Source organism: Morchella importuna (genome assembly GCF_003444635.1).
Source record: "Morchella importuna strain M04M26 chromosome Unknown Morimp01GS001, whole genome shotgun sequence".
Taxonomy (NCBI): Eukaryota; Fungi; Ascomycota; class Pezizomycetes; order Pezizales; family Morchellaceae; genus Morchella; species Morchella importuna.
Genome location: NW_025763398.1, coordinates 2,510,966 through 2,538,058, shown reverse-complemented (window position 1 = coordinate 2,538,058; position 27,093 = coordinate 2,510,966). Strand labels below are relative to the sequence as shown.

Here is a 27,093-nt window from a genome sequence, read left to right as displayed (position 1 = left end):
CTATACGCCGGAGGTCCGAGATGCCTGTCTTCAAGATGTCTCTGTCACTGGCGACGAATCCTGTCCCCAGCATTTCTTCTAATTCGGGCTAACTTCAGTTTTTGTGGTTGGGAGAGGGAACCTCTGGGCTCAAGAGAACTGAAGAGTTAGGGCCCATTACTAATAAGTAGTATCTACACGCCAACAAGGAGAAAATTTGCACCTCACTCCACAAGTAAAGGGACGAGGGACGTTGGAAGTTGGAGCCAACTCGGTAGCTGCCGAAATTAAACCTCGATGTCGATGACGTTGCTAAGGTCAACACCAACAACTACTCTCAACAAACAAAGTAGCTTCTTACTAAAAACCCTGTCCGAAAATCATTTCCCGGAGGAAACCCTCAAGATGGTATTTGCCGAAACAACTTTGTAACTCTATCACAACATCAACTCAATTAGCCCCGCTGCATTCAAACCCGGGGGGGGGGGGGGAGACGACCCTTTTTAACCCCCCTGCGAGTATTTCGTGAAGATGCAAGTGATAAGTGCCTTGCATATGGCTGTCAGATTCCTTAGGAGTCAACACGTGTTTGAAGCCTTGATTTCCCGGCAGTAATAATATATTTCGTCCCTCCCTACAGAAAAAAAAAATACTCGCTCTTTCACGAAATATTCTTCATTATACCCACCCCAGCCATTATGAACTTATATTACACGACAAAAATATGTGTTCCCCACCCTCGTTGATGGGTGGGGGGGAGGGGAAATTTCACAAAGGAGAAATGTGAGAGTGATGACCCATGATTCTCCACTCATAGCTCCGCTGAAATGCCGTGAACGAAAAAAGGCAAATAGTTAAAACAAAAATCGACAAACGACAAATAAAGTAAAACGCCAGACCCCCCCCCTCCCAATTGAAATCCCTATGAAATCAACTACTGCACAATACACCCTGTGCAATTGATACTCCCTTTGAGCGGCGGTTTCTGCCCATTCGCCCGCAACTTCCCAGACCTATCTACAACCCAATCCGTATCCACATCCTCAACCACATTCCGTCCAGAAGCCTCCTCAGTCCATAACCTCACGACAACGACTCTCTCTTCCATCACCACAACCAGGCGCTTCGCATTTCCGGTGATACCGACAATCTCCCCACCCTTGCCAATTGCAATCTCCCTTAAGTTCCGAGTGATCGACAGCCCTAATGCAAGATCTTGCTTTTCCGACGGGATCGCATTGATAGTACCCACGTGCATCTGGATCTGCCTCAGAGGTAGAATTTTGATGTATCCGGGGCGATGGTTGAACGCAATATAACCTCCTTCCTTGCCCCCTGGTATGACTGCGTACCCGCAGTGTTTCAACGGTCTATCTGCAGCTGTAGCCTCATCTGAGGTGGGTTTTTCCGAATCGGGATCAGGATTGTTCTCGTGACCAGAATTGTTATCGTGTTGACGATATAGTGCCATCTTATTGGTAAATGGGGCTATAGAGATAATTCTGATCAATCTGGTTTTCACTTCTGTCACGATGTAGAAGGAGTCATAAAGGTGGATTGCAGACTCGACTGCCATCTGACCCCCTGTATTGAATGAGTGTGCATGCCAGCGGTGAGTTTGTCTATTTGCTGAGGAATCACTGATTTCTATCCCTGTTTCTTTATGCGTCGTCGTTCTTCTGGTGTTAAGTCTAGCCTTGTAGTAGCGCCAAAGTAGATCTGGGGAATGTGTAGCATTAAGAATGTTCTCGCCATCTTTAAGAGAGGATTCTTGACGACGTTTGAGCTGCACAGGGTCTTCATTGCTCCAAAGTGCACCGATATACCCCGAGTGTTGGAAGTCATGATCATAGTCCCCCCATGTTGATACAGAGACCTGCCGGCCACGCATAGCAAATGCTAATGGAAAGGAGGCACCAATGCTCGAGCCGCTTGTGACAAGGAGCCATGGGTTCTGTTTAGGAGCGGAGCTAGGATATGAAAGCGTTTCTTTCTCCTTCTCCTTCCCTTTACGTGAAGGATCTGCTACTATGTCTTCCTCTTGGTCTTCGATATGGCCACGGAAGAAACCGCCCCGTTTTTGGGTCAGTGCATACGAGGGATGTAACAGATATATCGAGGATGCCAATACTGACACTAGCGGCGTTGCATCAGTACCCGGCGTGATCGCGATGGCAGTTGGGTGCCGGATCTGTGGGATTTTGATGGAGTAGACATGCACAACCATGAAGGACGGGGTGTTCCGAGCCAGCAGCGAATACATGCTAACACCGTCTTCGTCCAGGACTGCCAAATAAGCTTCTGATATCGCCAGCGCTATCGGCTGCTTTTTCACCGAAACTTTACACAGCAGCACCATTGGCCTTTTGGTAAGCTCGAAAATGTGTATATGCTTGTTCTTTATGGAAATGGCTAGCAATGACCCGCAAGCAGCAAAGCGCCGCAGCTTCATTGGAACGGTGCATTTATCGTTCACTGCACAGCATCCAGCGGTGTATGACTTGATGCTGTAGATCTCCTTCGCGCATAATGTACCGGATAGTTCCTGCTTCGCGTACCGGACGAGGAGTTTGCGGACTGCAGGTATAGGAAGGCGGTGTGGGACCTGCTGAAACCCAAAACGCTCACGCAGCACTGAGAGATGCGGGCGGAGCAGTGCATTCGAGAGGGGGCCAGATTGGAATATCAGTTTACGCCATTCCGTAGATACCAGCGACGCGGTAAATAGGGATGATGTGGGCAATCGAGAGAGGATGTTGCAGAGAACATTTTGTGGAAGAGGCCGCGAGCTACTGTCCTGTTGTGGGATAGACATATCTGCGGGGTGGAAACCCAAGGGATTGATTGGGGGGGTTGGTAAGGAGAATGAGGAACAGGAGGAAAGGTCACGGGTATTGGTGATGACGTTAATCTGGTATAATTGATGGTGGATAGATGCATCTAGGTATTATATGCTTTGACGGACTGTCAGCAAGAAGCTGGATACACAGGAGAATGGCAAGACCCTGGTGAGGGGGAAAGGGTACTAACTGGATGAAAATCAATTCACACGTTCCCCAAAGGCTTCTTGCATGTAATCAGTATTCTATCTATAATGCTGTAAGGATGAGGGATTGAAATTCGCGAAAGAATACGAAATGTGTATTTCCGTGCAGAATAACAGTATGGACCCTGAAGCGGGAGGGGAGGCCTCGAGTAATACGGGGCAAATACTCCCAGTTATCAAAACAATCGGGTGTTCCTCAAAAAGGAACGTTGGCGACATGACCAAACTGGGAATCGAACACGGCGTTGAGTTATTGGCTAGGAGATCAGCAATAGCATGAGACAGCTACAGGAAATAGCTTGAAACAGTAATTGACTGGGAAGGGCAGTTGAATCTATCTGAGATCATTGTGCAGCAGCAGTAGCAGCATAGCTACATGTAGAACCAGGGTGGGGGTGGAGTAGAACGTGAAGAGAGAAGGGGGGGGCGAGTCTGGGGGATATCATTCGGTAAGTTCCACGATGTTGTTAAAAGAGCTAATTCAACTCATACATGGTCGGCAATGGCGCCGTATCCTTCCCAAGTGTTCTCTCCCCTAATCCCGTTCGTCAATGGTACATACAAAAAACATTCCACGAAACAAAGTGCGCGAGTGCAGGCGTGATTTTAAAAAGAGATCAAAAATAGCACCCGAAGAACTGGTGAGCGCGGTTCGATATTGGGGGGGTGGGAAGAAACCGGGATTCAAGTTACAGGTTAGGTAATCCAGGAACACCCAACCAAAACGGAACAACAGGCAACCGTCAGATAAAGTATTGTGGGTTTCCACAAGTAAGCGTACATTCACGTTGCAACCAAAATTTGTATGGGAATGCAACTTCAAAAGCGTATTTCTCCACAACCACAAGGAGATGGAGCAAAGGAATCTTAGATATGGATTCTCCGGTAGTGATAGTATCTACAGCTAAAATGTCAGTTCGAGAGGGCGAATTTGAAATTTTGATGTTGTTAGGTGGTTTGTATGGTTACCACCTCAATGTTCGCTTACTTGTGGAAACCCGCAATACCATGTTAATGGAGCTACACCTCAGAAGCGAGAAACTCGATCGGCCAGATGCGAGGGAGAAAGACGACTGGATGGGAAAAAGAAGAATAAAAAGAAGAAGTTTCTAAAGAGAAGCCTTTGTCAGGAACCAAAGGGGGCAAGTGCAATGGAGATCTCGTCATGTCACTTGAGCTCTCGACCAGTGAAGACGCAACATTAAGCTTCTTTTGCTCGGCCCACAAGCCTTGAGGATCTAGAGACAATTATGCACGGTGTTTTCGATCCCAAAGCTCTTTCTCTCTCTACATCTCTCCACAATCTCCGGAGTCTCGAAAACCTAGGTCTTAAAAGCCTGAAGTTCCAGTGTCTTTGCTATGATTTGACTCCAAGTGGCTAGTGACAGTCCAGTGAGTACAACCGTTGCCGTAATTACTTACGCTGATCTACGCTGATCAATTCCTTTAACAGAAGGAGGGACCGTTTCTCATGACTTTGAAAACTCTGCAAGACTACAAACAAGACAAAGAACTGGAGAGGAGAACCTGGAGAGGGGGAGACTTGGTAGAGAAGAAATGTCGGGACATTCTACTGCCAATTGCTTGCCCATGTGTAAGTAAAGTAGGTAAGGGGGGAAAAAAAGGTACGGACCATAAACCATGGACCATGGAGGGGCAGGCAGCACACCGCACAGATCTTCTGGAAGTGATGATCGGAGCGAGGGTTAGGGACCAGACCACCACCCCTCCCCATCGCAGCTGTCGGAATCAGGCACAGAGGCAGTACCTGAACTAATCCCGAACGGGAGCTGCCCTGAACTATCTGGGGAATCGCCGCGTGTCTACCATTGGCCAGTCTCTCCAAGCGGTTAAGGCTGCACGCGCATTGGCACTTGACTCGTGCAGAAAGGGTACAGTACACACACATAAGGACGTGCAAATAATTAATTAGATAGCTGTTTATGTATCTGTTTGCTTATTCACTACATACTTTCACAGGCTACACTTCCCCCCTCCCAAACCCTCCCAAACCCTCCCAAACCATAACCCCCATCCAGGACCTCGATGGACTCATTGGGAGATGTGCCGACCTGAGCCAGATGCATCACGCATGTAGTGGAGATGAAGTTGAGAGAGCAATTCCCGATATGGGGCAGGGAAGAATAATTTCACTTTCCTATGTGGAGCCACCCGTAGGCATCAAACGGCCGGTCTTTTGATGGCCCCCAAATCGTAAAGAGTAGGTAGACTCCTGGTAAGGGTGCATGCTGTGTTTGACTCGCTTGACGGGTCTTGCGCAACAAATGCAAGCCAGCCAGCCCTACTAGACTGGGTAGCGCTGTGGCACCTCGAGCTAGTAGGGGGGTTGTAGTGGATCGAGGTCTAGGAATCCGCGGGGGAGAACGCCCTCATAATGTGGCCCTCATCCTCTCTCTTTTGACATTGACGGTCCCCAAGAGTCGCGAGATCAAGATAGTGAGATCTATTTTGCTCCTCTTCCACTTTGTCGCTTACCCCCGACACCGACACTCCTTCCCTGTCTACCTGCCTGTCTTTGTGCTTAAGTGTGCAACCACAGCTTTTAGACGTTCACTCATTTTTACCGTTTTACCAGCAGCAACTAGGGAATTATTACCGCGCTTTGTCGAACGGTCGTCACTCATTTTCAGCCTTTTCGGTCATCCCCCTCACCCCCACACACTCATTCACTCATATATTTCCACCTGTCACTCCCAGCCTGGAGAAAACAAGAGAAAGTTACAAGCCTCCTTCTCGGATCAGAAAAAGAGACCAGGGCATTCTACAAACCCCGTCTTTCGTAGAAATCCCATACTATCCTACTTTTACTACTTGGCAGCAAGTGTAAGTTTCAGGAAGGATCTGCTTTCTTTATCCTGCTACAGCTCTTCCCAATCACCACAGTTCACTTGCAACGCTTCGAAACCAAACTACAGGACTAGCACTTTTGTTATCCTGCTTCATTTTTAGAAATAACCTAGCCCTTAGTGACATGCAGTTGATATTATATATCGACCCACGACTATTACTATAATGCTAGCCATACGTCCTCGCCAGCCATCTTCCTCATTCATGCGAATCAACGAATCCGACGTTACCGGTGCTACTACCACAACACCAGAGCGCCAGGCCAAAGGTGGTAGCAAGAGATGGAGTATGAAGCTACGGTTAAAAGAGCGCGGAGAAGAAGTGGAGGAAGGCACGGAAGCAGAGGTGGAGGGAGCGAGGAGGAGGAAGAGAAGGCACTCGGAGGTTAAGGGCAGCAAAAATTACTTTTCGTTTTTTAGCAATTTCCGTCAATCCTATAACGCCAAATTTACTATTCTATCACTCGTTCTCATGGTCCTACTTATGACTGGCTCTGCCGTTGCTGCTCCCACCGACAGTGAAGCTACTACTACAGCAACCGCTACCACTACTGAAAGTGCAACTTCCACGAGCTCTGAGGAAGCGGCAGCTACAACTACAGTTGTGACAACGGTGGGCACGATAGAGACCCCAACGCTCTTCGACACAGTCAGCATCGCCTCCAACTCCACCACCACCACCTGCCCGATCTTCTTCTCAAGGTTTCTCAGCGACCCGCAATTCCAGAAATGTCTTCCTCTATCAGGCCTCCTCCTGGTATGTGCACCCATAAACCTCCCCTCCATTCCTGCGAGAGACAGCAAGCTTATAATGGGGCCACTATAACAGAGCTCGCAATCTTATTTTGAAATCACCAAAGAGGGCGGCTTCGCAACCACTCAGGTCGTGGACCAGACCTGCAACGTAGATGTCCCCACCTGTCAGCTCGTTATGGAGAAGCTAGGGTGGCAGATTGGGCTTGAGGAGAACTGCGGCGCAGACTTGCAGCTAGGGAACCCGGTCGTACAGCAGGCACGTGCTGCTTTTATCTCATACAAGGCGGTGTATCTGGCGGGGTGCTTGAAGTCGGACTCGGGGTCTTACTGTTAGTACATATTTTTTGCTGTTCTTCATGTGATCGCACTCGATTCACTTTTTTTGCTAACTCTTGGATTATATGTAGGCTATGTGGATGCCCTAATGAACGTCACCAGTCCAAGTGACTCGTACGTCTACTATCTCCCGCTGGGACAGAACTTCCCGGGAGGTGCGAGACCTACGTAAGCTGCCCAGAGACTTTTGGTTTTGCGGGTTATTCTAACTCTCCTAGTAGCTGCTCTGACTGCTTGTCCAACACCCTGAGGATATACTCGGCCTTTGCTGGGAACTCGAGCCAGCCGCTGTATGATACATACACCTCGGCGACCCAGCAGATCAATATGGGTATGTTTCTCTCTCACTATCCCTCCCCCCTATCAATCATATATACTAACAGATATGCTTAGGTTGTGGACCTGACTTCTCCAACACAACTGTCCAGTTCCAGATGTCGAACTCGGGCCGTAGCACGTTCTCCCCGGCGCCGCTCATGCTCCTGTCAACGCTCCTGGTGGTGATCGGTCTGATAGTCTAGTGAAAAATGTCATTTTTGTTAGTCCTCCGGTCTCACGGCTTGATAATATACTTCGAAACGAGTTCATTAGATATTTCGGTTTTCATTGTATTCTTCTATACATAAGGGCGGTCGCCATCTTTTTTTTTGGACATTACTTCCTCTAATTTTATTATATTCTTTTTAATATTCCCTGCTCCTCTTTCCTTCTGTCTTTCCCGTTCCACTAGGAGGCGACCCCTCCATTACCACCCCCCTACAATTTATTTTTACCATTTTTTCTTAGGGGTGGGTTTGTGATGCCTCTCTTTTGTTCTATTTCCCCTTCTTTTTTTCACGAGAGCGTTCATTTTTGGGTTTCTTCCTTTATTTCTTTCTTTTCCAGTTAGTCTTTTATTTCTGCACTTTCTTTCTTTCTTTTTCCCTTTCCAATTGGGTTAACCGGGTTTTTGGGTTTTGGTGGCTGGTGGGGGGGGGGGGTCAGGGTCTGCTGAATCCTGTTTTAGAGAGCTAGTTAAGGGAGGGGGTGTTTCTCCTGTGTATGTGGGTGTTTCGTTTTATTATACTTTTTCGGGTGCGATGTAACATATTATTAGGGTGTAAAGGGGGTGTGGTTTGTGTTTTTTGGCGGAGTGCAGAGGAAGAGGAGGATCGAGAGGATCGAGAGGAGGGGAAGTGGATGGAGAGAGGAAGGAGCATGAGGCTGGCTGAAGGGAGATTAAACGAACTGTAGAGCAAACGTGCCGGCGGATAGTAGGTACTCTATGTGCCTACATTTGAAATACCTACATGTAGGCAGCTGCGTAGATAGATAGACAGATAGATAGACGCACATAGCTAGCGCGGCGCCGCCCGTTTTCAAGCGGCGACCCTATCAATCTCTATAGATTGGGGTGCGCGCGCGTCTTCTGTCTTGCTGTAATCTTCTACAATCTACCATACAATCTACAATCTACGTATAATACTCTCTACTCTATCCTCTGCTTGATCTGGCTAGGATTGGGGGCGCGGGAAATCCTGTCATTTCCTCGCTGTGCACGAGCTGAAGGAATTTATTAGCGAACGGCTAGCCAGCTAGGTAGGTGGCTCGCTCGCTCGCTCGCGTATATCTGGAACCAGATACACCCCTGGGGAGCGTACCCCCCCCCCCCCCCCTGGTTCACGGAGAGAAGGGAGGCGACATAGTCTACCAGGTTCTCTGCTCTAGTGCGAGTGGTCTGGACTGGATCCTGGATGGGCCTGGAGGGGATTCACGGTTTCGTGTTGAGTAAACTTGTGCAACTCATGTAAGGGCCCAGGAGGAGGGGGTGATTCCGTGGTTTTGGGGAGCTGGTGGCGCTATAAATACTGGTTTTCTACTGTTTATCGGTTTCGTTTTGTTTTTGTTGTGAGGATGATGCTTGATGCTGTGCTAGCTTTGGGTTGCAATTGGATCGGACTGGATACAGTACCAGTGTATGGTTCTAGGCTCTAGCTAGTGAGTGGGCTAGCTGCATTGGAAACAATTGTAGCACCGGTCGCCAGTGGAGCAGAGCAGTTAGTTAGCTGGGGGATAGCTTCGTTATCTGATAAGATTGTTGGTTTGGGTGGTGGGCCTATTGATCAACGTCTAGCCAAAGACCGATGCAGTTGGAATGGAGGAAGGAAGGGATCTACGAGAGGCAGAGAGACATGTCAGAACGATGATCTAATAGCTATCCATCTGCAGTACTGTATCTACCCAGAGCATGTAGCAACAACGAACGTCATATCGTGAGAAACCTCAACACCAAAGCTAGCTAGCTACTCTACAGGTCAAGACGTACAGAATTCACTAAACTCCACGCGCGCGCGATGCTGCGACGGTACCTGCGTCGCATGTCCACCTCCACTGGCTCGTACCGCTCCCACGCCGAGCGCACGGCCACGCAGCCACGGGATAATGCACGACATCCCGCTCTTTCTTTTCTTCTTCACTACTTCAAGTACTGATCGAGCATCGGATGAGATGTACAGACGTTGCACACAGCCCGAATAACACACATCGCCCGCTCCACGTCCACGCTGCGTCTATTCACACTAACACTCACCACCCCGCACTTCACCGTTAGTCCCCGTCCCAACCCCCAACCCCCCCTCATTTTCCGTCGCACCGATCATTGACTCACCTCACAGTTCAAACCCGGCCAATGGCTCGACGTCCACGTCCCCACGCCCGCCGCCCCTTCCCCAGGTGGCTTTACAATTATCTCGCCACCCTCTCTCCTCCCCCGCCTACAACTCGCCATCCAAGCCGCGCCCCACAACCCGCCCGCCGCCTGGCTATGGCAGCACGAGCCCCTCATCGAGGGTAAGGTGGTGAAAGTTAGGGCCGGCGGCAACTTTACGTTTCCGCCCCCGGAGGAGAGCGGCGTTGCTGGGGGTATCGGGCATGTGGTATTTGTGGCGGCGGGGGTGGGCGTAAAGTATGTCCTTTCCCCTCCCCCGAATCCCCTTCCTGTATTGTGTGGGGTGTATATTATGTGGTAAAGGAAATTGACGGAACAGTCCGCTACTATCGATGCTGCGCTATATACAGGAGAGCGAAAAGGACCTCGAGGTCTCGTTCCTGTGGAGCACGAAAACGCCCGTGCCCGAGGCATACATGAGCGTTTTATCGGCGCTTGATGAGCCGAGCTTTAAGCTCTTTATCACCGGCTCCAAAGATGAGGCGGCCACAGTGACGGATGAAGCTGTGCCCGCGGCGGCGGAGGAGGAGGAGGAGGCGGTCAAGTGGCCGCATGAGACGCGCAGAATGACGGTAGAAGATGTAAAGGCGGTGGTGGAGCTTGGCCCTGCGGAGGAGACGGTGGTGTATGTGTGTGGGCCACCGCCATTTACAGAGACGTTTGTGGAGGGGGTAGTGGCGCGGACGGGGCTGGGAAGGGAGAGGGTGTTTATGGAGAGGTGGTGGTGAGGCTGGTGAGGTATTATGAGGGATATTTAATTTCGATTATTTTTTTTCCGTTCTTTTCGTTTTTTTTTTTTTTTTGGTTTTTCGTTTGGAATGGATCATAAGATGTCACTCGGTAGCTAGTATTGGGCGCACTAACGGAACAATAACCTCGGCCCTCGCGCACACACCCAGCGGAAATTATACAAAAACAAGCATGCAGATAAGATTAAAGGCAGATCGAGAAAGCCCCGCCCTCCCAGAAAATAGAAAGAAAAAAGAAAAAAAAAAGAAAAAAACTACGCCGCAATTTCCTACGCAATGTGCAGTGTCACGTAATGTGCTCGCGTGGGTAGGGTAGGGTAGGGGTAGTATGTATGTGTAGTTGTTTATCGATACGTATACGATAATACTTACTGCAACGTGAGATTACACCCCCCCCCCCCTCATGCACACAAAATAGCATAGCCGTTTAACTATTCTGCTGCGCAGGGTAGAGCTCAATGTGAACATGCATACGTATCTCCAAGTAGGTTTATACCGTACCGTACCGTGTGAAATTAGAGGACTGTATTCAATGCTGCTGCTAAGTTAGTAGGACGGTACTTCTTCTTTGTTGCACATGTTGCCTTGCTATATTGTAACTGTCCTATGTATGGTGTGAGTGCCACGAGTGCTGCTTCCCTGGACGCGTCATTCCGTGGCAGCGATAGCGAGCAGAGAGATATTGGTCGTACACGCTCATGTAGCCGGAGAGAATGGGTCTTGCCGAGTTCCGGTTTTTGCATGGGGGAAACGGGGAGGTTGGTTAGAGACAGGGAAGGGAGAGAGGTTTGGGAGAACTGATGTGATATCCCGTTATAGTGAGGAGCGCGAGCTGGAACTGGGTGTGGTGATTGGCGGTCATGGGTTGTCACTCGACGTGGCATTCACCACCCCACTCTACAACCCATAACCCATAACTCATAACTTCCCTCCCTCGGCGCTAGTGCATTCCACCGGTACTTGCCGGTGTTGTAAGACCGTTGTTGGGCGTTCTTGTCAGACATATCTCCAAACCTTAAATTTTTAAGACGGTATCTTCCCCCCGCATGCCAGCTTGCCCCCCTCATCAAAACGAGGTTGCAAGTGTCATACCAGCTAGCAAAAGCTAGCAGCGATCACCAGTATCTGTGTATGATCGACGACAGCGTAGTTAGTTCCGTGACGCTGCATTATCACATGGAGATGCGGCCATTGTAGTATTTCCTTAACGGGCGTTGGCAATATTATCACACTGATATGGAATAATCCGGGGTAATATTTGATCCTCGCCTTCAATTGGCTGAACTAGCTCTCGACACTACGATAATTATATGTAACTGTCGGGATTTGTGCTGGAGCTTGCGGGCCTGACACATCTAGACGAGCGTTTTCGCAATTGCATAGGTTGATCGAAATCAATGATCTCCTCTCAAACATCACCCGATCCAATAGCGGTACTTCCATGAAATATGTAAAAGCACACAAAAAAAACGCCCTTCCATTCCCTTTGCAATTGAGATAAAAGACACAAGAAAAAGAAAGAAAAAACCTCTTAGCCTTTCCGATCCCGTGAAACAAGACAAATGGAGAAAACGAAAATGATGCCGACGCCAGTACCACCGGGAATAGAGAAGAAAAAAAGCGAAAGAAAGAAAAGACAATGCATTTGTGACGTCCTTTCCCTCGACATATTCATGCTCTCAGTCATCAATATACGAAACAAAATAATAAATTAAGAAACGAGGTGCGATAAACTCCGGGATAGTAGTCCCTGTTGCCATGGGATTACCTTACGGGTTGTGGACAACTTTACCCCCCTCCACAATGATTTGCTCATCAATCCTCTTTTCCGTATCCCCATACTCAACCCTCTTCCATGTCGTGATTCTATCTGCTGGTGAATCAATCTCAAACAGTCTAACCCTGCGGTGGTATCCACCCCATCCGCCATAACCTCCAAAGCCACTACCCCCCGCATAACACATCCACAAGTTGAGCTGTTCGCCCTTCTTGTCCAGCATGCAATATTCGTTTGCGTGGTCGTGCCCAGCGCTAACAACGCTAACACCAGCATTGACGAGCACATCTTTAAATCCGCTGTTGAATCCCGGAGCTGTGGGAGGCTCGCGGTATTCACCGACATAGGGCGCTCCAGCGGTACGGTATTCGGGCAGTGGAATGTGGATGAAAGCCATATCGAGATGTACAAAAGAGTAGCCGTTAGAGTGATCCTTGATAGATGCATGTGTCTTCTTGAACCACTCAATTTGGGTGTCCTTGACCCAGTCATAACCCCTATGGTTCTTCTCGTCGGGGCTGTAGGAGTGGGTATCGAGGAAATATATGGTGAGAGCAGAGTGGTCGCCCCTAGTAGTCAAAATGTCAGTACCTAATCACATAGCAGTTTTTCCAACTATATAAGTGGTAATGGGTGGTTATACTTCTGCGTTTTAACCTCGACGTAGTAGTTACCGACTCCACCTTCTCTACCCTCACGCCCTTGCCTATCCTTCACAATCCCTCCCAATTCCGGGCCCACCTCACTAAGTGAGTATGGTAGTGTTGAGGTAAGTTTCATAATCTGTTCCCTATTGAGATTGCCCTCGTCGTCATGATTCCCCAAGATAGTAGCATAGGGTATTTTCCGTTTCACGAATGGCTCAGCAAACTTGAAAATTGCGGATTGAGCATCGGGAGCTGTATCGCCATTGACCTGATCACCTGACAATACGGCAAAGTCTGGCTTCTCTTCATCCAAGATTCTAGTAATAAAGTCAAGAGTTCGGGGGTCAGCTTCGCAGCCTGCTGCAGTTGAAGGAGGCTCTGCGTCACGACATGCACCGACACCAGTAGAAAGATGGAGATCTATTTTTTGAAAAAGGAATTAGAAATCCCAAGCGTGTACCCGATAATTTTCGGACAGGAACAGCATAGCGACAGAAGAGTGGCTCACCTGAAATCTGAATGATCTTGAATTTATGGTCCTTCAGCCTTAAAACCGGTTTCTTAAACTCTAGAGGTGGTCCTTTCCTTATTGTGATTCTAGCGTTTTCACCTGAAGTTAAGCTCCCTTCCCGCATCACCCACCCAGGTCTAACTTCCACCGCATCGGCTCCAAACAGCACATCCACCGCCGTGACTGCATCGTCAACAATTTTCGTCTGGCGTCTAATCCAAATGCCTCCAGGCCTTGATTCCCATTTAATTCCATCTTCCGCAGGGGGTTCCAATCTTCCAACCCTGATATCGACAACCAGTTTTTCCCCTGCAGCTTTGTCGAGCTCCTCCTCCTTCTTACGCTTGATGTGGATGAAGCCCTGGCTGATCCAAGTTTCTCCCAAATAAACGTCCTTGTTTATCCGGGTCCATCCCTCCTTCGTATCCATTATACATTCCGAGAAGAAATTGGTACATGAGAGGAAGGTGATGTCTGTAACTACGGTGCCCGCGTGGTGTTCAGGAAGAAAGTGATGGAGTCGAGGGGGTAGTACACGATAACGGAGGTCTAGGAAGAACACAGCTGCTGCGAGAACAATTGACAGGCATACCACCTGTATTATGGTGCGAACTATTCGACGGGCCATGGTAAACTGCTGCAATCGATGGCCAAGAGAGTGGAATAGCGTTCAAAGGGGGGTTGAGGTCGATGGAGAGGTAGTGGTGTTGCATGCGGGAATGGCCTGTGATCATGATCCTTGCTGCCGAGCCACACGAGCTTTTGTGTCCTTAGCTACAGATATATTACTGGTTGCACATGCACCTTCAAGCCTAAACTTATAGTATTGGAGTTTATCAATGTCTAGAACTACATGTAGATAAGAACATGTGAGGGCCTAGATCAAACTTAGATATAATATTTACTTATACTATGAGTATAATTACCAGCTCAGTGACTGTTCCACAAGGAATCAGGAGATTTTGATATTGATGTGTTACTAGTAGTGGAGTGGCATCTTGCTGGGAGGGGTATCACGTTCTGTTATGGGTAATTTTTCTGTTTTATCGAAGCTCGCAATTTTAATTACTTCTTAAACTCAAATCAGTAGAACTCTTTGTTCTTTGACATCTAGGTATTCACTAATCCTTGGCGCCTGGTCCAACGGGGCAATAAGCTCAAGCTCACTACTCGGGGCAGGCAAAAAGTACCGGACAATGCAAGTTTTGTCTCTGGGCTTTTTTTGCAGTAGTTCACGCCTAGCACGCGCGCCCATTGGTGAACCAAAAACCTGCATTGTCCGGTACTTTTTACCTGCCCCGAGTACTTGTCTACAGTATGTAAGCATTTTTAATTTATGTCTGTGTGCTTAGCTCTGAAGCATTTCAGACAAAGCTCTCACTCGGTACCGCGGTATACATTCCATGCATTGTCTCAAATCGCGAATAATCGTTATCGATTTGGTTTGAGACATAGATAACTGCCTTCACTGCGGGCCGAGCCATAATTTCCCATGGCTGGCTTAAGTTTCCAAGTACGAAAATACCCGATAATTATGCAACGAAGATTCCCAACCACGTGTGATCGTAGAATATGGACACGAGGTCATAGAACATGGATATCCGCATACATGGCATAAAAGAGAAACGTGTATATGTATATATATGTGGTATAGCAAACTTCGGTTGATCCAATTAGTCGGCCTCAAGCCTACCTCACAAGTATCTACAGGGATTGGGGTTGAGAGAGGGAGGCAGTACCATGACCTAATTAAGTCATCTCTTGCCTACCTAAAACCCTCATCTCCAGCCCCTCAACTCTCTTACTTATATCCCTTATATTTTCCAACGCGTCTTCCTTGGCCTCCTTCTGCAATCTCAAAGTTTCGTCAAACTGTACTTTCATAAAATCCGGTATATGTGCCTTTCCAGGTAGTTGAGTCTTGTCAGCAGGCTGGTAGTTGTATACAACAATGTCTTCGTGGCATCTTGCGGCGGGACGTTGATGCTTCTCGGATATTACTGATTGCTCGATGGTTAAATGCCGAGGATAACGATATTAATGGCGAGTGACTCACTAATGACATCAAGGGTAAACGAAGTCGTTGAGACATCCCCGAGCTTGTGATAGACTGTGACTTTGTCCGGCCACTCCACTGGCTAATGAGTTTAAAGTAGACATCAGCTTTCTGAAATTCGCCCATGTAAGTACTAAAGAGTATCACGCACAAACTTATAGTCCACCCTGATGCTCTTCAGAATTAGACCCAAACCCTTCGGGGTCCACAATTGTGACCAAGGCTTCAGGTTTTGTGGATCATGATGCTTTGCAATATTCCAAGCCCAGTTAATCCGTGAGGCTTCAGCCCAGCGAGCATAGGTAACGTTGTTCACATGTGCTGGAGTAATAGGAAAGGCTCTAAGTTAGTTTTGGAAAACTCTTTTGTTGATTATTGAGGTAAAGTATAAGATACCCTAGGAAGGATAGATCAGCCATCTGTATGTTTGTTATATTCTGGTCGAGCGGTGGTATTACCATTGAGTCCTGATTCATATAATATGGACATTAGCCTCTAAGCTTCCTTCAAAAGGGTTCCAGAAGATTCGCAGTACCATATCGCCCCAAACGACGTTGTGTCTGTAAAGCCCTCTCCTTGTTTCTCCCGTCAAAAACCCTTCACTAGCAGCGACATAGTCCCTCCAGTTCTTTGTCAGATCCTTCAGGATATCGCTTGCTTCCCTCGTTTCTTCGGCAGTTGTCCCATGTAGAAAAAGCTTACCAAGTCGTCTCTTGGTGTCGGAGAGCCAGCGCCCATGGTTTTCTGAAGGTGCTCGAGAGGCGGTTGCAAGAGTACGAATACTAATCTGTGTTTTCACCGCCGCCGACAGACGGTGGGAGAGGAGCCCTGGCCAAAGCATCTTTGAACGGTATGGCACATAAAAGAATGTTCATCCCTGGGTAGATAACTGTTTGGCTCCGTGAACCCGGGATCCCACCATGCCTCGGTAGACCACGCTTACCCCACAATATGTACGCCGAACAACGTCATGGCGCTTCATATCACATTCACACCATAGCCGCAGGTCCTGAACACTCGTTCACGAACAAACCACTGCAACTATGACCTCTACAAACGCCCTACGCTATGAAGTGAGGCAGATATATAAAAACCTCGTATGTCCGTCGTTTAAAGCCGATTCTCAGAAGAATCCTACTTGATCTGACGCAAAGAAACATTCCCAGCTCTATCTTGGCCGGGAATACCCTCTGGGCTACGATTACTTCCGACCACGCTGCCATAACGCCTTTATGAGTAATGCTGGTTTAACAGACCCAGAGAAAATTAAGGAAGGGATCAAAAGAGCTGAATACGTCAAAAAAGGTTTGTTTTGAGCGACCGATTGGCTAGCTTTGAGGTAAACATTGCGACGTTAACACGAATGCGACGCCTAGAGATCGAAGCTCTGTATGAATTTTAGGCTGAATTCCTCTTGTGAAACCCGGAAACTGACTGCTACATTCGTGCCTACAGGTACTATGTGAAGAAATATAGAGCGATGAACCAGGCATACGGCGCTGCTACTCAATAGGAGTTCTCAACCTCACCATGCTGATAGGCCACGTTTCTCTGAGAATATCTGGATGTAATACCGGACAGCAGGTACCTACATCAAGTTTTCGTATTATTGGGTTTCGGAGTTATAGCTAGAAATCTTCATAAAATAATGAATTTGGGAATGCTCGCCGTGTGGTGCACGCAGTCGACTTAAGAAATCAATATATGAACCTTTTAAGCTCAGCCTTTCCACCCATACCTAGAATACAGCTTGTCTAAAATTCACATTTGGGCCTTTCGGTTATACATGTAGTTACACTTCATCCCGCGAACATAAATTGTCCTTATACAGTATCTGCATGTATTCGAAAAATTGTAGATCTGAGGAGTTTATTTCAAGGTCTAGCCAGGGCTATTTATTATATTGAAGTCGAAATAAACTTTAAAATTTAGGTTTACGATCCCGGGAGAATCGACGACGCATCGCACCTAGAAACAAATGCAATTGCATGTTTCACAAACCCAGAAAACCGGAGTCGGCCCCTTATTGAGCGCATGTATGTAGACGGAGTACTCTACCTCTAGCGTACCTATCTGCCTACATTATCCGTATGTCTACTCACCTACTACTTAATTACCTATGTAGGCCGGAAGTGTACTTTGTCGGGAAATCAACAAATCAGTCACTCACATATTGTTATGCACCCAAAGATCGACAGATCGTGCGGTGCCGCGCACTACAGGTGGTTTTAACTGAAAACACAGCTTGAAAGATAGGCTTTTATTGGGTTTTCTTTATGCGCAGGTGCTAGCAATTATTTATGTGCCCCCCCTCATTCTATGTGTCCAGGATCTTGTGCTTTGAGTCAAATATTACATATAATGGACTGGCCAGTATGCACAACGTCCTGTAAGCAGAGTATAAAATGAGATGGAGAAGTTGTAAAGCTTGGTGGATGAGCCTTGTGTAGAAGAATACTTGTGTGTTGCGGGGCATCTTCTGGACCGGCAAGGGTTTTGTAGCTGAGACACTGAAGAGACGCTTAGAGCCCCCCAAAGGACAACAACAAGCCTATTGTCTAATCAACACCTACATGCTCTCTTTTCACCACGAAGATTCACTACCTACCAACGCCCCACTGACTGCTACAACACCTTCTGCATCTCGAGAATCCTGAGCTTGTCTTATTACCGAGTTATTTCGATATCCTCGTGACGGTTTCCCATTGCTTTCCGGTATTTTGTCATTGTCCCCTCCCTTCCCATCATATACTCATCACCCCTCCACAACACCCCCTGTGGCACATAGCATTCACCACTGTCGCCCTAGACCTTTGTCAATATGAGTTGTTTTATCTTCCCATGATACCAATACTACCTTTCTAGCATCTTAAATATTCATACCAGCTTGTCAGAGATCTTTTTTCTGATTTTACCTCCATTAGTTGACAACGAAGAGTCAAGCCCTTGAACAAGTCACCCCTCCATAGATCTCTACCAAGTTCCATCTACCTATAATTACTACGGCGACCTTCACCAAAATAAACCTGAAAGATTTCAAATTCCTCTTTAGGCTTGCTCATAAATAAACTCCACGTCTATTGATATCTCTTAGCCAGGACTCTCAATACGTTAGTCAGGTTCTAGCGAAAGGTCGCTCCGGGAGTGTAGGAGGTACCACCTCTAAATGTCCCTACGACGGTTACGATTACAAACAAAACCACAGACCCTGAACGTGAACGGGAGATCTACCAGGCATCTCGATCGCCTAAGACAAACAGAACCGTACCTGCGCGATTGCTAGCTCTGACCGCTTACGCTGTCGACCGCTACCCGAATGGCAGATGGTTATACTCAATACCAGCAGCAAGGGCCTTACACCTATACACAACAACGACTTCGACGAGGAACGCCCCCTCAAACGCCCTCCCCTACACGATCCCCCGCCCCTCAGTCTCCAGGGGGCTATATTTACCACTCTAGCCAGCAAACCCATCCCCACGCAGCCCACACAATGCTAAACACACAGACCCAGCGCAATTACATGCCACAACAACAGAACATGGCCAAATTCTTCCCAATGGGCCATAACCAACAGGTGGACCACTCAGTAAACCATGTACAGAACAATGCGGGTAACAACTCCATGGCAGGGGGACACTCGCATTCATACTCTTCCGGGGGGATGGGAAACCAAGCATACTCTTCTCCCCAACATGTTTCGAATGGTACACAAAACAACCTTCAAAATACTTCCCAACATTGGCAGGAACAGCAAAATCTCGTTTCAGTTTCTCGCGCATCTAGTGCTCCCCATCACCACGCCCGCCAAGTTGCTCTCTTGAATAAGGTTTCAAGTGCTCAAGTGACCGGTGGTGTGAATCCAAGTTCCTACCAACCTGTAAACGGACAGCATCGAAAAGACGGGCCCCCTGCGGATATCTTAGAAAATAGAAAAGGTGAAAATGGTGAAATTGAACGGCAAGATTGGAAGGCATTAGATTTAGGTGGACAGGGTTTACGCGCACTCTCAAATGCGCTCTTTCAGTACACCTTTTTGGACAAGCTTTATATCAACCATAATAAGCTTACTGAACTACCATCTGCGATTGGGCGCTTAAAACTATTGCAGCTTTTGGATGCTTCAGGAAACCAGTTGACCGAGCTGCCACCTGAGCTTGGCATGCTTACCAACTTGAAAAGCTTGTTCGTTTTCGACAATCAACTCACTAACTTGCCTTATGAGCTTGGATCATTATATCAGCTGGATGTGCTAGGTATCGAGGGGAATCCGATGTCAGAGGCGATCAAGCAAACGATGATCAAAGACGGAACCCGAGCAGTAATTATAAATCTTAGAGAATCAATGCCAAGTATGAAAAATATCTTTGGAGTAATCTCTAAGCCTCTTGAAGTTGATCCCTCTTACTAATTATTTCTAGTTTCTATGCCTCCCGCCGAGCGAGATTGGATTGTACTTGACGATACTGGCAAAAACGACGCAAAAGCACAAGCAGACAAGTTCCAGGTTCTGTGTTACAATATTCTCTGTGAGAAATATGCGACTCCACAAATGTACGGCTACGCACCGTCATGGGTGGTAGCTTGGGATTACCGCAAGGGAATGATTAAAGATCAACTGTTAGACTCAAAGGCAGATATAATCTGTCTGCAAGAGGTTGACTGGGAAAATTACTCCGAGTACTTTATGCCTGAGTTGGCCATAGCGGAATACAAGGGCGTTTTCTACCCCAAGAGTCGAGCAAAGACCATGAACGAGCATGAGAAGAAGTCAGTAGACGGATGTGCGACGTTCTTTAAGAGCACCAAGTCAGTACTACCCAGAGCTCGTAAAGATATATGCGTGAGCAATTGCTGATAATTTTTTGCTGTGGTAGATTTATGCTACTAGACAAACAGGTCATTGACTTTAGCTCCTCAGCAATTCAGCGCGAAGACATGAAGAAAACTGCCGACATTTACAATCGTGTAATGCCTAAGGACAATATTGCCGTGATTTCATTCCTTGAAAATAAGCAAACTGGCTCTCGGATGATAGTTGCGAACGTGCACATATTCTGGGACCCCCAGTTTCGCGACGTCAAGCTCGTCCAAGTTGCAATGCTTATGGAAGAGCTCAGTAAATACGCCGACAAATGGGCCAAAATGCCGCGCTCCTCCAACAAAACAGGGATCAACAAAAGTGAATTGGCCGACGATGTACCGGCGCCCACTTATGCAACTGGCGCTGCGATACCATTGATAATCTGTGGTGATTTCAATTCGATTGCTGACTCTGGGGTTTACGAGCTGTTGTCCCGGGGTTCTGTGGCGAGCGACCACGATGACTTGAAGGATAGAGTTTATGGAAACTTTACGCGGGACGGAATGAGCCATCCGTTCTCGTTGAAGAGCAGTTACTCAAACATTGGAGAGTTGAAGTTTACGAATTATACGCCAGGCTTTACAGGGGTTATTGATTACATCTGGTATACAATGAACAATCTAAATGTGTCCGGGTTGATGGGGGATGTAGATATAGAGTATTTGGCGAGGGTACCAGGGTTCCCGAATGTTCACTTTCCTAGCGAGTAAGTATATTCCTCTAGTTGGATTTGATATAATGACCCGCGGACTGCTAACAGGACTATCAAAATTTAGTCATATTCTTTTGCAAGCCGAATTTACAGTAAAGCCCCCAAGAAAAGAAATAGTTAAACCACCACCGCCAGATTTCGGACAACAATCATCATCACGAAAGCCATGAGCACGTTTAGAATAAGGGAGGAACGACAATTCCATGTGTAACGGAAAGTGGGTAAACTTACGTGGAAAAAACGGCGATTAAACAAAAAAAAAGGAGTTGGTTTTCCATGAGGGTGTAACTGAAGTCACTTTGGGGGGCGTCGTTTTTATGTATTCTCTTCTGTTCTGTTTCTCGTTTCTCGTTTCTTTTTCTGTATGGTTTTTCGCGATTCTTTCTTTCTCGGCAGTAAACAACGCACTACCTATTTTTTCGTTTATTCATTTTTATCCACAATCCGCGCGCACCCACCATCATCTCATTTCTGTTGCTTTATTTTCTGCCTTTCAGTTTACTACCACAAATTCTGGCAAACTTCCCGCGTCTGCGTAGCATTGGCAGACGTAGAAAGAGAGGAAATCGACCGCTTTTATTGCATTGTTGGACTTGCAGTTTCATTTGTTATCGGTTCGTCTATATTTGGGAAACGGCTAAGGGGGGGGTCACATTTTTCTGTATCTTTTTTCACTTATTATCGGATTTCCATTCTCAGTTCCTGTTTCTGTATCTGTGAGGCTTCAGACTCCTTTTCTTCGTTCTTAGTACCCGCCGTTATCCCACGGAATTTAGGACCTCGAATTTCATTGAGATTCCCTTTTAACTTCTTTGTGGATTCTTTTTGTATTGAATTTTATTCTCTTCCTTCCTTGTTTTAGTAGGGATACATTTTTGATCGTTGTATGAGTATGGCGGTGTCTGGTTCTTGTTGCGCGTGTAGAAACACTTTGATGCAGAATCCCAGGACAGGTTAGTTCTTGGAAATGTCTGTCCTTTCAACGGGTACCAGGTGGGTATTTACTTGCCCCAGTATTGACTACTTAACGCTAGGATTTTGTTAGCTTTGAAACTCCACGTCCAAAAGCCTCCAATACGATTAAATGTAGACTTCTATGGGTGCTTGGCTAGGTAAAAAAAAAAACATCATGCCTTGAACCCCAATGGAAATTAGGTGTAAATATTTCTGCCGTGCTTTGTGCCTGGTGTAGGGGCCCTTTGGCGGGGAGTTGTCGACACCTGGATACCGAGTTGAAGGGTTCAGTTGGTAATGCGGAGGAGAATCCTGTGGAATGCTCTTCTGATCATAGGGGTAGAGACCGCCCTGCGGTCATGGTATATTCCCAAATGTGCTATGTAGCTGCGTAGTGCTAGTGCGTACGTAGTGCTGCGATGGTAAAGTGCCTAAACAGTGGTCTAACGGCTACTGTGTGGTCTACGAGGCCGAGATGCTATGTCTAAAGAGCTTGCATCGCCCGAAACTAAGCGTATTCACGACGGGGCTTCCCTAGGAGTAAACTACCTATCTTCTAATCAACCTCAAGAGCGACTATTGGTATTCAGCCCATCCATATACCCAGAAAAGGTTCTAGCACTGCCAACCGTCAGTACTTATTTGGTTATGACTAGGAGGGTTAGTTCGCTTCAGATGTAGAGCGTATTCTGTGGCCCAAGCCTCCGGTCAGGCATACAAGAACGCTACGTATATGTCCCCCTCTCTGTGGATACACGCGACGTACGGATGAGCCTGTATTTTCCAAGAAGGCTCCGCAAGAGTCCCCACAATCGGTTCTTTTTATTCTTCATCCGCTTTTTCTTTCCTTATAATAACTGTATCTTGTGGAAAAGCCCTAAATCACAATTATTCTCGGTGTACGTGGCTAACTGACTGCACATATATGCGTCCGCGTATTAATTAAATCTAAATGTAGTCGCCGTCGGTCTTCACCTCACTCCCCATCACCGTCTGTTGACAATAGTACTACTGAGCCCAGAATCTTGCTAATATTATCATTACCCCTTTGATTGATAGACCCAGGGGTGCAGATAGTCATAACGCTTTGTTCAAAGTTCAACTTTTCGCTGAAAACGCAAATGTCTACTCATCAGTCTTGCGACATTTGACTGTCCCATCAGGACTATGAGAATAGGAGGCAATACCTACCTTACCGTCGACACGCATACAATTTTGAGCCTTATTCAATCGGCTTATCCAGAACGTAGGCTCACAATAGTCTTATCAGTACAAAAATCCTTTTTTTAAGCCTTATTTCATCCTTAAAACATGCTTAAACAATACTTATTTGAATCTTATTGGATTCATAAGGCTATTATGAGCCTACGTTCTAGATAAACCTACCCAATAAAGCTCAAATTATATACCTATCGACGGTAAGGTACCCATATAGTAGATCAGTAAACAAAATCGATACTATATGAGTATAGAGATACTATTACATAGCGTTACAATATACGTATAACTAACGCCTCACCTTGCAGGTCATAATGATGAAGCGCAGTACACTCTTCCGCACTGCATATAGAAAATTCTTTCTTTCGGCTGAGGTTTTCGTGCAGCCTCCTGTCGGCTGTGAAGCCCTGCATGTAGAGTTATATGTGGAAAGAATCACATACGAGGTTCAAGACATAGGATGAATCTAACTCGTAGAGAATCACCCGTATCATTATGTTCAAATACGGCAGTGCAGCAGCAGATATTCGGGTGAGGTTATGGCGCTACTATATGCAAGAAAGTTCGCCTTGTGTATCATGACACGCTTCTGACAAAGCCTTATAGGTCGTGTCGTCTCTTGTATCATCAGGAACGCGTTCATTTTTAAGATAAGATATGTGCGAAGAACAGAATTCCCAGATAAGCTTCAGATAGTTCCACTAAATCGATATAATATAACTTTTAGTTTCTAATTATTATTAATTTATAAAAATTTAAAAAAGATTGAACCTAGTTAAGATCTCCTATGTTTCAAACTTGCTGGATACCCTTGTGAGGCCTTAAAATCTCAAGATAGCTGCGCCCACCCAATAGGTCTCATGGGATCAGTTCCCAGAGCACGGACCTAGCGACTTGACTTCATGCCCTGAGTGGCCCCATGGACCGTGATACGTAATATACATAGTATTTATTTTCAGTTTTAAACGGCTTTCGGCTATGCCATCGCTTTTGTAATGTGATGGTCCCATGTAGTTCGCGTAGCTGTGCAATCCCGAAAACGATACATGAATCGAATAGTAATAAGATCCGTAAACCCGGGGATCTCTTATTTGAAGGTAGCTAACCTGGTCGTAACTATCCGTTGAATGATGAGTTATTTTAGCTTATTAGATGATTCGAATCTGGATTATGTGATTGATAACGGAGATAAGTTTATACCTGGCAGTCTTCAGTGAATAATCCTTATCTGGCTATTGTTGAAGCCCAATATGGAGGCACGGTGGTTAAGCTGAACGAACCCCAAATTTGAGATAAATAGCTTAACTTAACATCAGAGTCCGGGGTGAGAGTGCCTAGAGCACCCGTTACCAACTGGATTCGACTAGTCCTAGTGGAGATTTTAATAGTTATCGAGTGATCATGTATGATTGCATTTGCCGTGGTGAAGCTGCTGGGTAATAATTTCGGGTGTTGTCGCATTGACGGGAATTGCCGCCTAACCTAGCGCGATAGAAGCGCCACTGACGATCAAAAGAAAGAAGAAACTTTCCCGGCACAAAACGTTCCAGAATCTTTGACCAAAGCTTTTTTTCTCACACACACCAATGTTGGGCACGCGTTCTTATTCGTGTTCGCGGTGTTTTGCGGCGGGTGGGGACTGTCAAGCGTGTGTAAGGCAGGGCCATTCCTTCATGGGTCCCGGCATTGGAGTGATCCGAAGGTGGAGATAGTGGTGTGATAGAACGTCCGCCAAGAGCCACCAAGGGCCCTGAAGCCCTGAAATGCCTTCAGGGGTCTGGTCTGAAATCGTTTTTTTGTTTTGCTCTTTCTGGCGGGTGATTTTCTGTGTTGGGGACATTCAGTGTTGGGAATTATGCACAGTTTCGGTGTATGGGTCGAGTTGGCGGGAAAGCTTCATCCGGTCATGTTAGATTTTCCCCTTTTGCCATTTTACCCTGTGACACCAGACAATAGTGAATACGTACATGTAGATACAGTGGCTGGTTTTGTTCCCCCCATCTGTGCACTGTTCATCTTATCAATCTCAATCTAAATGTCTTTTTTTTCCCTCACACCCCTGCAAGTGTAGAGTGATTGGTCAATTGGCTAGCTGCTATCCAGTTCTCCCTCCTTTTCTCGTTTCTATTAAAGATCTGGTGCTGCCGCGTTGGGTGCTTGATTCTCCTCTACCTACATATTCGTTCGTTGCAACTTCAACAGTTACTACACAATTACCTGTAGTCTGTTGCTACCTGCTCGACACCCCAACAACACTCCTTGGTTGGTTGGTCACTTCATCCGAAGAGACGACAATACACACTCTTTAGTTTGGCCGGATCAATACAATTGCCATGGATATCGTCTTGAGTGTTTTTGATAACCTGTTTTTTGACAGGTTCTATGCCACACTTCTTCCACTAGCTTCCGGCATTTCATTGGATACATTGAAGAATAATGCCACAAATCTCGCTGGCGCTGCTGCCATCGCTGCCACCAGGCTCAACGCCCCGATAGTGAACGATATCGTATCTGAATACCTTGGGATCGAACCCACGAAATACGCGTTACTTTCACAATGGCAACGGGGTGATTGGGAAAGACAGGCACTGTCTTTGGGGTTGATTACATGGTATTTACACCCCTTATCAACAGAAACATCAACGACCTAACATATCGCTAATCAAATATACAGGATTTTTGGGCTTCTCATCTACTTCGTATTTGCGACAGTGTCATATGTGTTTATTTTCGATAAGGACACATTCAAGCACCCAAAATTCCTCAAGAACCAGATACGCCAGGAAATCAACCAAACAATGTGGTCCCTCCCCATCATGGCCATCTTCACCGCGCCATTTTTCACCTTTGAGGTTAGGGGTTATTCATACCTTTACCAGAACGTTGAGGATTATGGGAAGGTCTACATGTGGCTTCAATTCCCGTTGTTTTTGATGTTTACCGATTTCTGGATCTACCTCATCCATCGCGGTCTCCATCACCCCCGCATTTACAAGACTCTCCACAAGCCGCATCACAAATGGATTATGCCTACCCCATACGCTAGTCATGCTTTCCACCCTCTTGATGGATTTCTCCAGAGTGTTCCATACCACATTTTCCCATTCATCTTCCCACTTCAGAAGTTCGCATACATCGGACTTTTCATGTTCATCAATGTTTGGACTATCATGATCCGTATGTTATCTTTAACTCTCTAGACTTTCCATGAATATAACTCGCTAATCGTAGAATAGACGATGGAGAATATGTTGCCAATTCCCCGATCATTAACGGAGCTGCCTGCCACACCATGCACCATCTGTATTTCAACTACAACTACGGCCAGTATACCACTCTTTGGGACCGCCTTCTTGGCTCCTACAGGAAGCCAAACATGGAGCTCTTCTACAAGGAAACAAAGATGGCGACTAAGGAGTGGCAGAAACAGGTTGCTGAGATGGAGAAAGTTGTCAAGGACGTTGAGGGAGATGACAGCTTCAGGGAATACGCCTCGATTGAGACAAAGAAAGCTAAATAGATTAGTTTCCAAAGACAATGATTGAGATTTCTTTGGTCAAAGGGGTGAATAATTAGAGCGTGGTTGATGCGATGGGAGTGAAAAAATAATTCAACAGGTTGAACTACGGCGCTCTCCGTCGTAGTACATATCAATAGGGCAGGGAAGGGTCGCGGTTGGTTAGGAGCATTATTTTATTTAGGCCATGTTTTTTGTCATTCACGGCGTTTTGCTTATGTTTGACTTATCACGCTTTTAATGTTGTTGAATCTTGCGGCAGGGGCGGATTGTGAGGACTGGGGATATCGATTTGGTTTGATGGTGGCGTTATTGATACCATAGACCTTATTACTCCTTTCTTCTGTTTATGTTTTCGATATATTTCCTTTTCTTGTATACAGTAATTAGGGTTTTT

General features: G+C 46.6%; 8 protein-coding genes across 8 annotated transcripts; 5 read left to right on the top strand and 3 right to left on the bottom strand.

The window, feature by feature from the left end:
- Window positions 1-913: 913 nt before the first annotated feature.
- LAJ45_00642 (uncharacterized protein) lies at window positions 914-2,794 on the bottom strand (the record flags this gene model as incomplete). The annotated part of the gene is made up of 2 exons (XM_046110243.1): window positions 1,159-1,182; window positions 1,232-2,794. 2 exons carry the CDS (start codon window positions 2,792-2,794, stop codon window positions 1,159-1,161), a joined length of 1,587 nt encoding a protein of 528 aa, XP_045976936.1.
- A 3,303-nt stretch (window positions 2,795-6,097) lies between these two features.
- On the top strand, window positions 6,098-7,505 carry LAJ45_00641 (uncharacterized protein; the record flags this gene model as incomplete). Its single annotated transcript, XM_046110242.1, has 5 exons — window positions 6,098-6,649; window positions 6,722-6,977; window positions 7,056-7,152; window positions 7,206-7,315; window positions 7,378-7,505. 5 exons carry the CDS (start codon window positions 6,098-6,100, stop codon window positions 7,503-7,505), a joined length of 1,143 nt encoding a protein of 380 aa, XP_045976935.1.
- A 1,812-nt stretch (window positions 7,506-9,317) lies between these two features.
- LAJ45_00640 (uncharacterized protein) lies at window positions 9,318-10,419 on the top strand (the record flags this gene model as incomplete). The annotated part of the gene is made up of 4 exons (XM_046110241.1): window positions 9,318-9,407; window positions 9,480-9,569; window positions 9,639-9,928; window positions 10,011-10,419. The coding sequence occupies 4 exons, from the start codon at window positions 9,318-9,320 to the stop codon at window positions 10,417-10,419; spliced, it is 879 nt and encodes a 292-aa protein (XP_045976934.1).
- A 1,790-nt stretch (window positions 10,420-12,209) lies between these two features.
- LAJ45_00639 (uncharacterized protein) lies at window positions 12,210-13,805 on the bottom strand (the record flags this gene model as incomplete). Its single annotated transcript, XM_046110240.1, has 3 exons — window positions 12,210-12,786; window positions 12,861-13,284; window positions 13,373-13,805. The coding sequence occupies 3 exons, from the start codon at window positions 13,803-13,805 to the stop codon at window positions 12,210-12,212; spliced, it is 1,434 nt and encodes a 477-aa protein (XP_045976933.1).
- Window positions 13,806-15,124: 1,319 nt separating this feature from the next.
- On the bottom strand, window positions 15,125-16,272 carry LAJ45_00638 (uncharacterized protein; the record flags this gene model as incomplete). The annotated part of the gene is made up of 7 exons (XM_046110239.1): window positions 15,125-15,375; window positions 15,432-15,513; window positions 15,583-15,585; window positions 15,641-15,654; window positions 15,739-15,752; window positions 15,828-15,898; window positions 15,967-16,272. The coding sequence occupies 7 exons, from the start codon at window positions 16,270-16,272 to the stop codon at window positions 15,125-15,127; spliced, it is 741 nt and encodes a 246-aa protein (XP_045976932.1).
- Window positions 16,273-16,474: 202 nt separating this feature from the next.
- LAJ45_00637 (uncharacterized protein) lies at window positions 16,475-16,944 on the top strand (the record flags this gene model as incomplete). The annotated part of the gene is made up of 4 exons (XM_046110238.1): window positions 16,475-16,528; window positions 16,598-16,736; window positions 16,808-16,820; window positions 16,887-16,944. 4 exons carry the CDS (start codon window positions 16,475-16,477, stop codon window positions 16,942-16,944), a joined length of 264 nt encoding a protein of 87 aa, XP_045976931.1.
- An 848-nt stretch (window positions 16,945-17,792) lies between these two features.
- Window positions 17,793-21,177, top strand: LAJ45_00636 (uncharacterized protein; the record flags this gene model as incomplete). The annotated part of the gene is made up of 9 exons (XM_046110237.1): window positions 17,793-17,804; window positions 18,081-18,146; window positions 18,356-18,385; window positions 18,530-18,584; window positions 18,637-18,695; window positions 18,940-19,783; window positions 19,853-20,240; window positions 20,309-21,001; window positions 21,072-21,177. 9 exons carry the CDS (start codon window positions 17,793-17,795, stop codon window positions 21,175-21,177), a joined length of 2,253 nt encoding a protein of 750 aa, XP_045976930.1.
- A 4,335-nt stretch (window positions 21,178-25,512) lies between these two features.
- On the top strand, window positions 25,513-26,699 carry LAJ45_00635 (uncharacterized protein; the record flags this gene model as incomplete). The annotated part of the gene is made up of 3 exons (XM_046110236.1): window positions 25,513-25,790; window positions 25,854-26,356; window positions 26,416-26,699. 3 exons carry the CDS (start codon window positions 25,513-25,515, stop codon window positions 26,697-26,699), a joined length of 1,065 nt encoding a protein of 354 aa, XP_045976929.1.
- Between the last annotated feature and the right edge of the window lie 394 nt (window positions 26,700-27,093).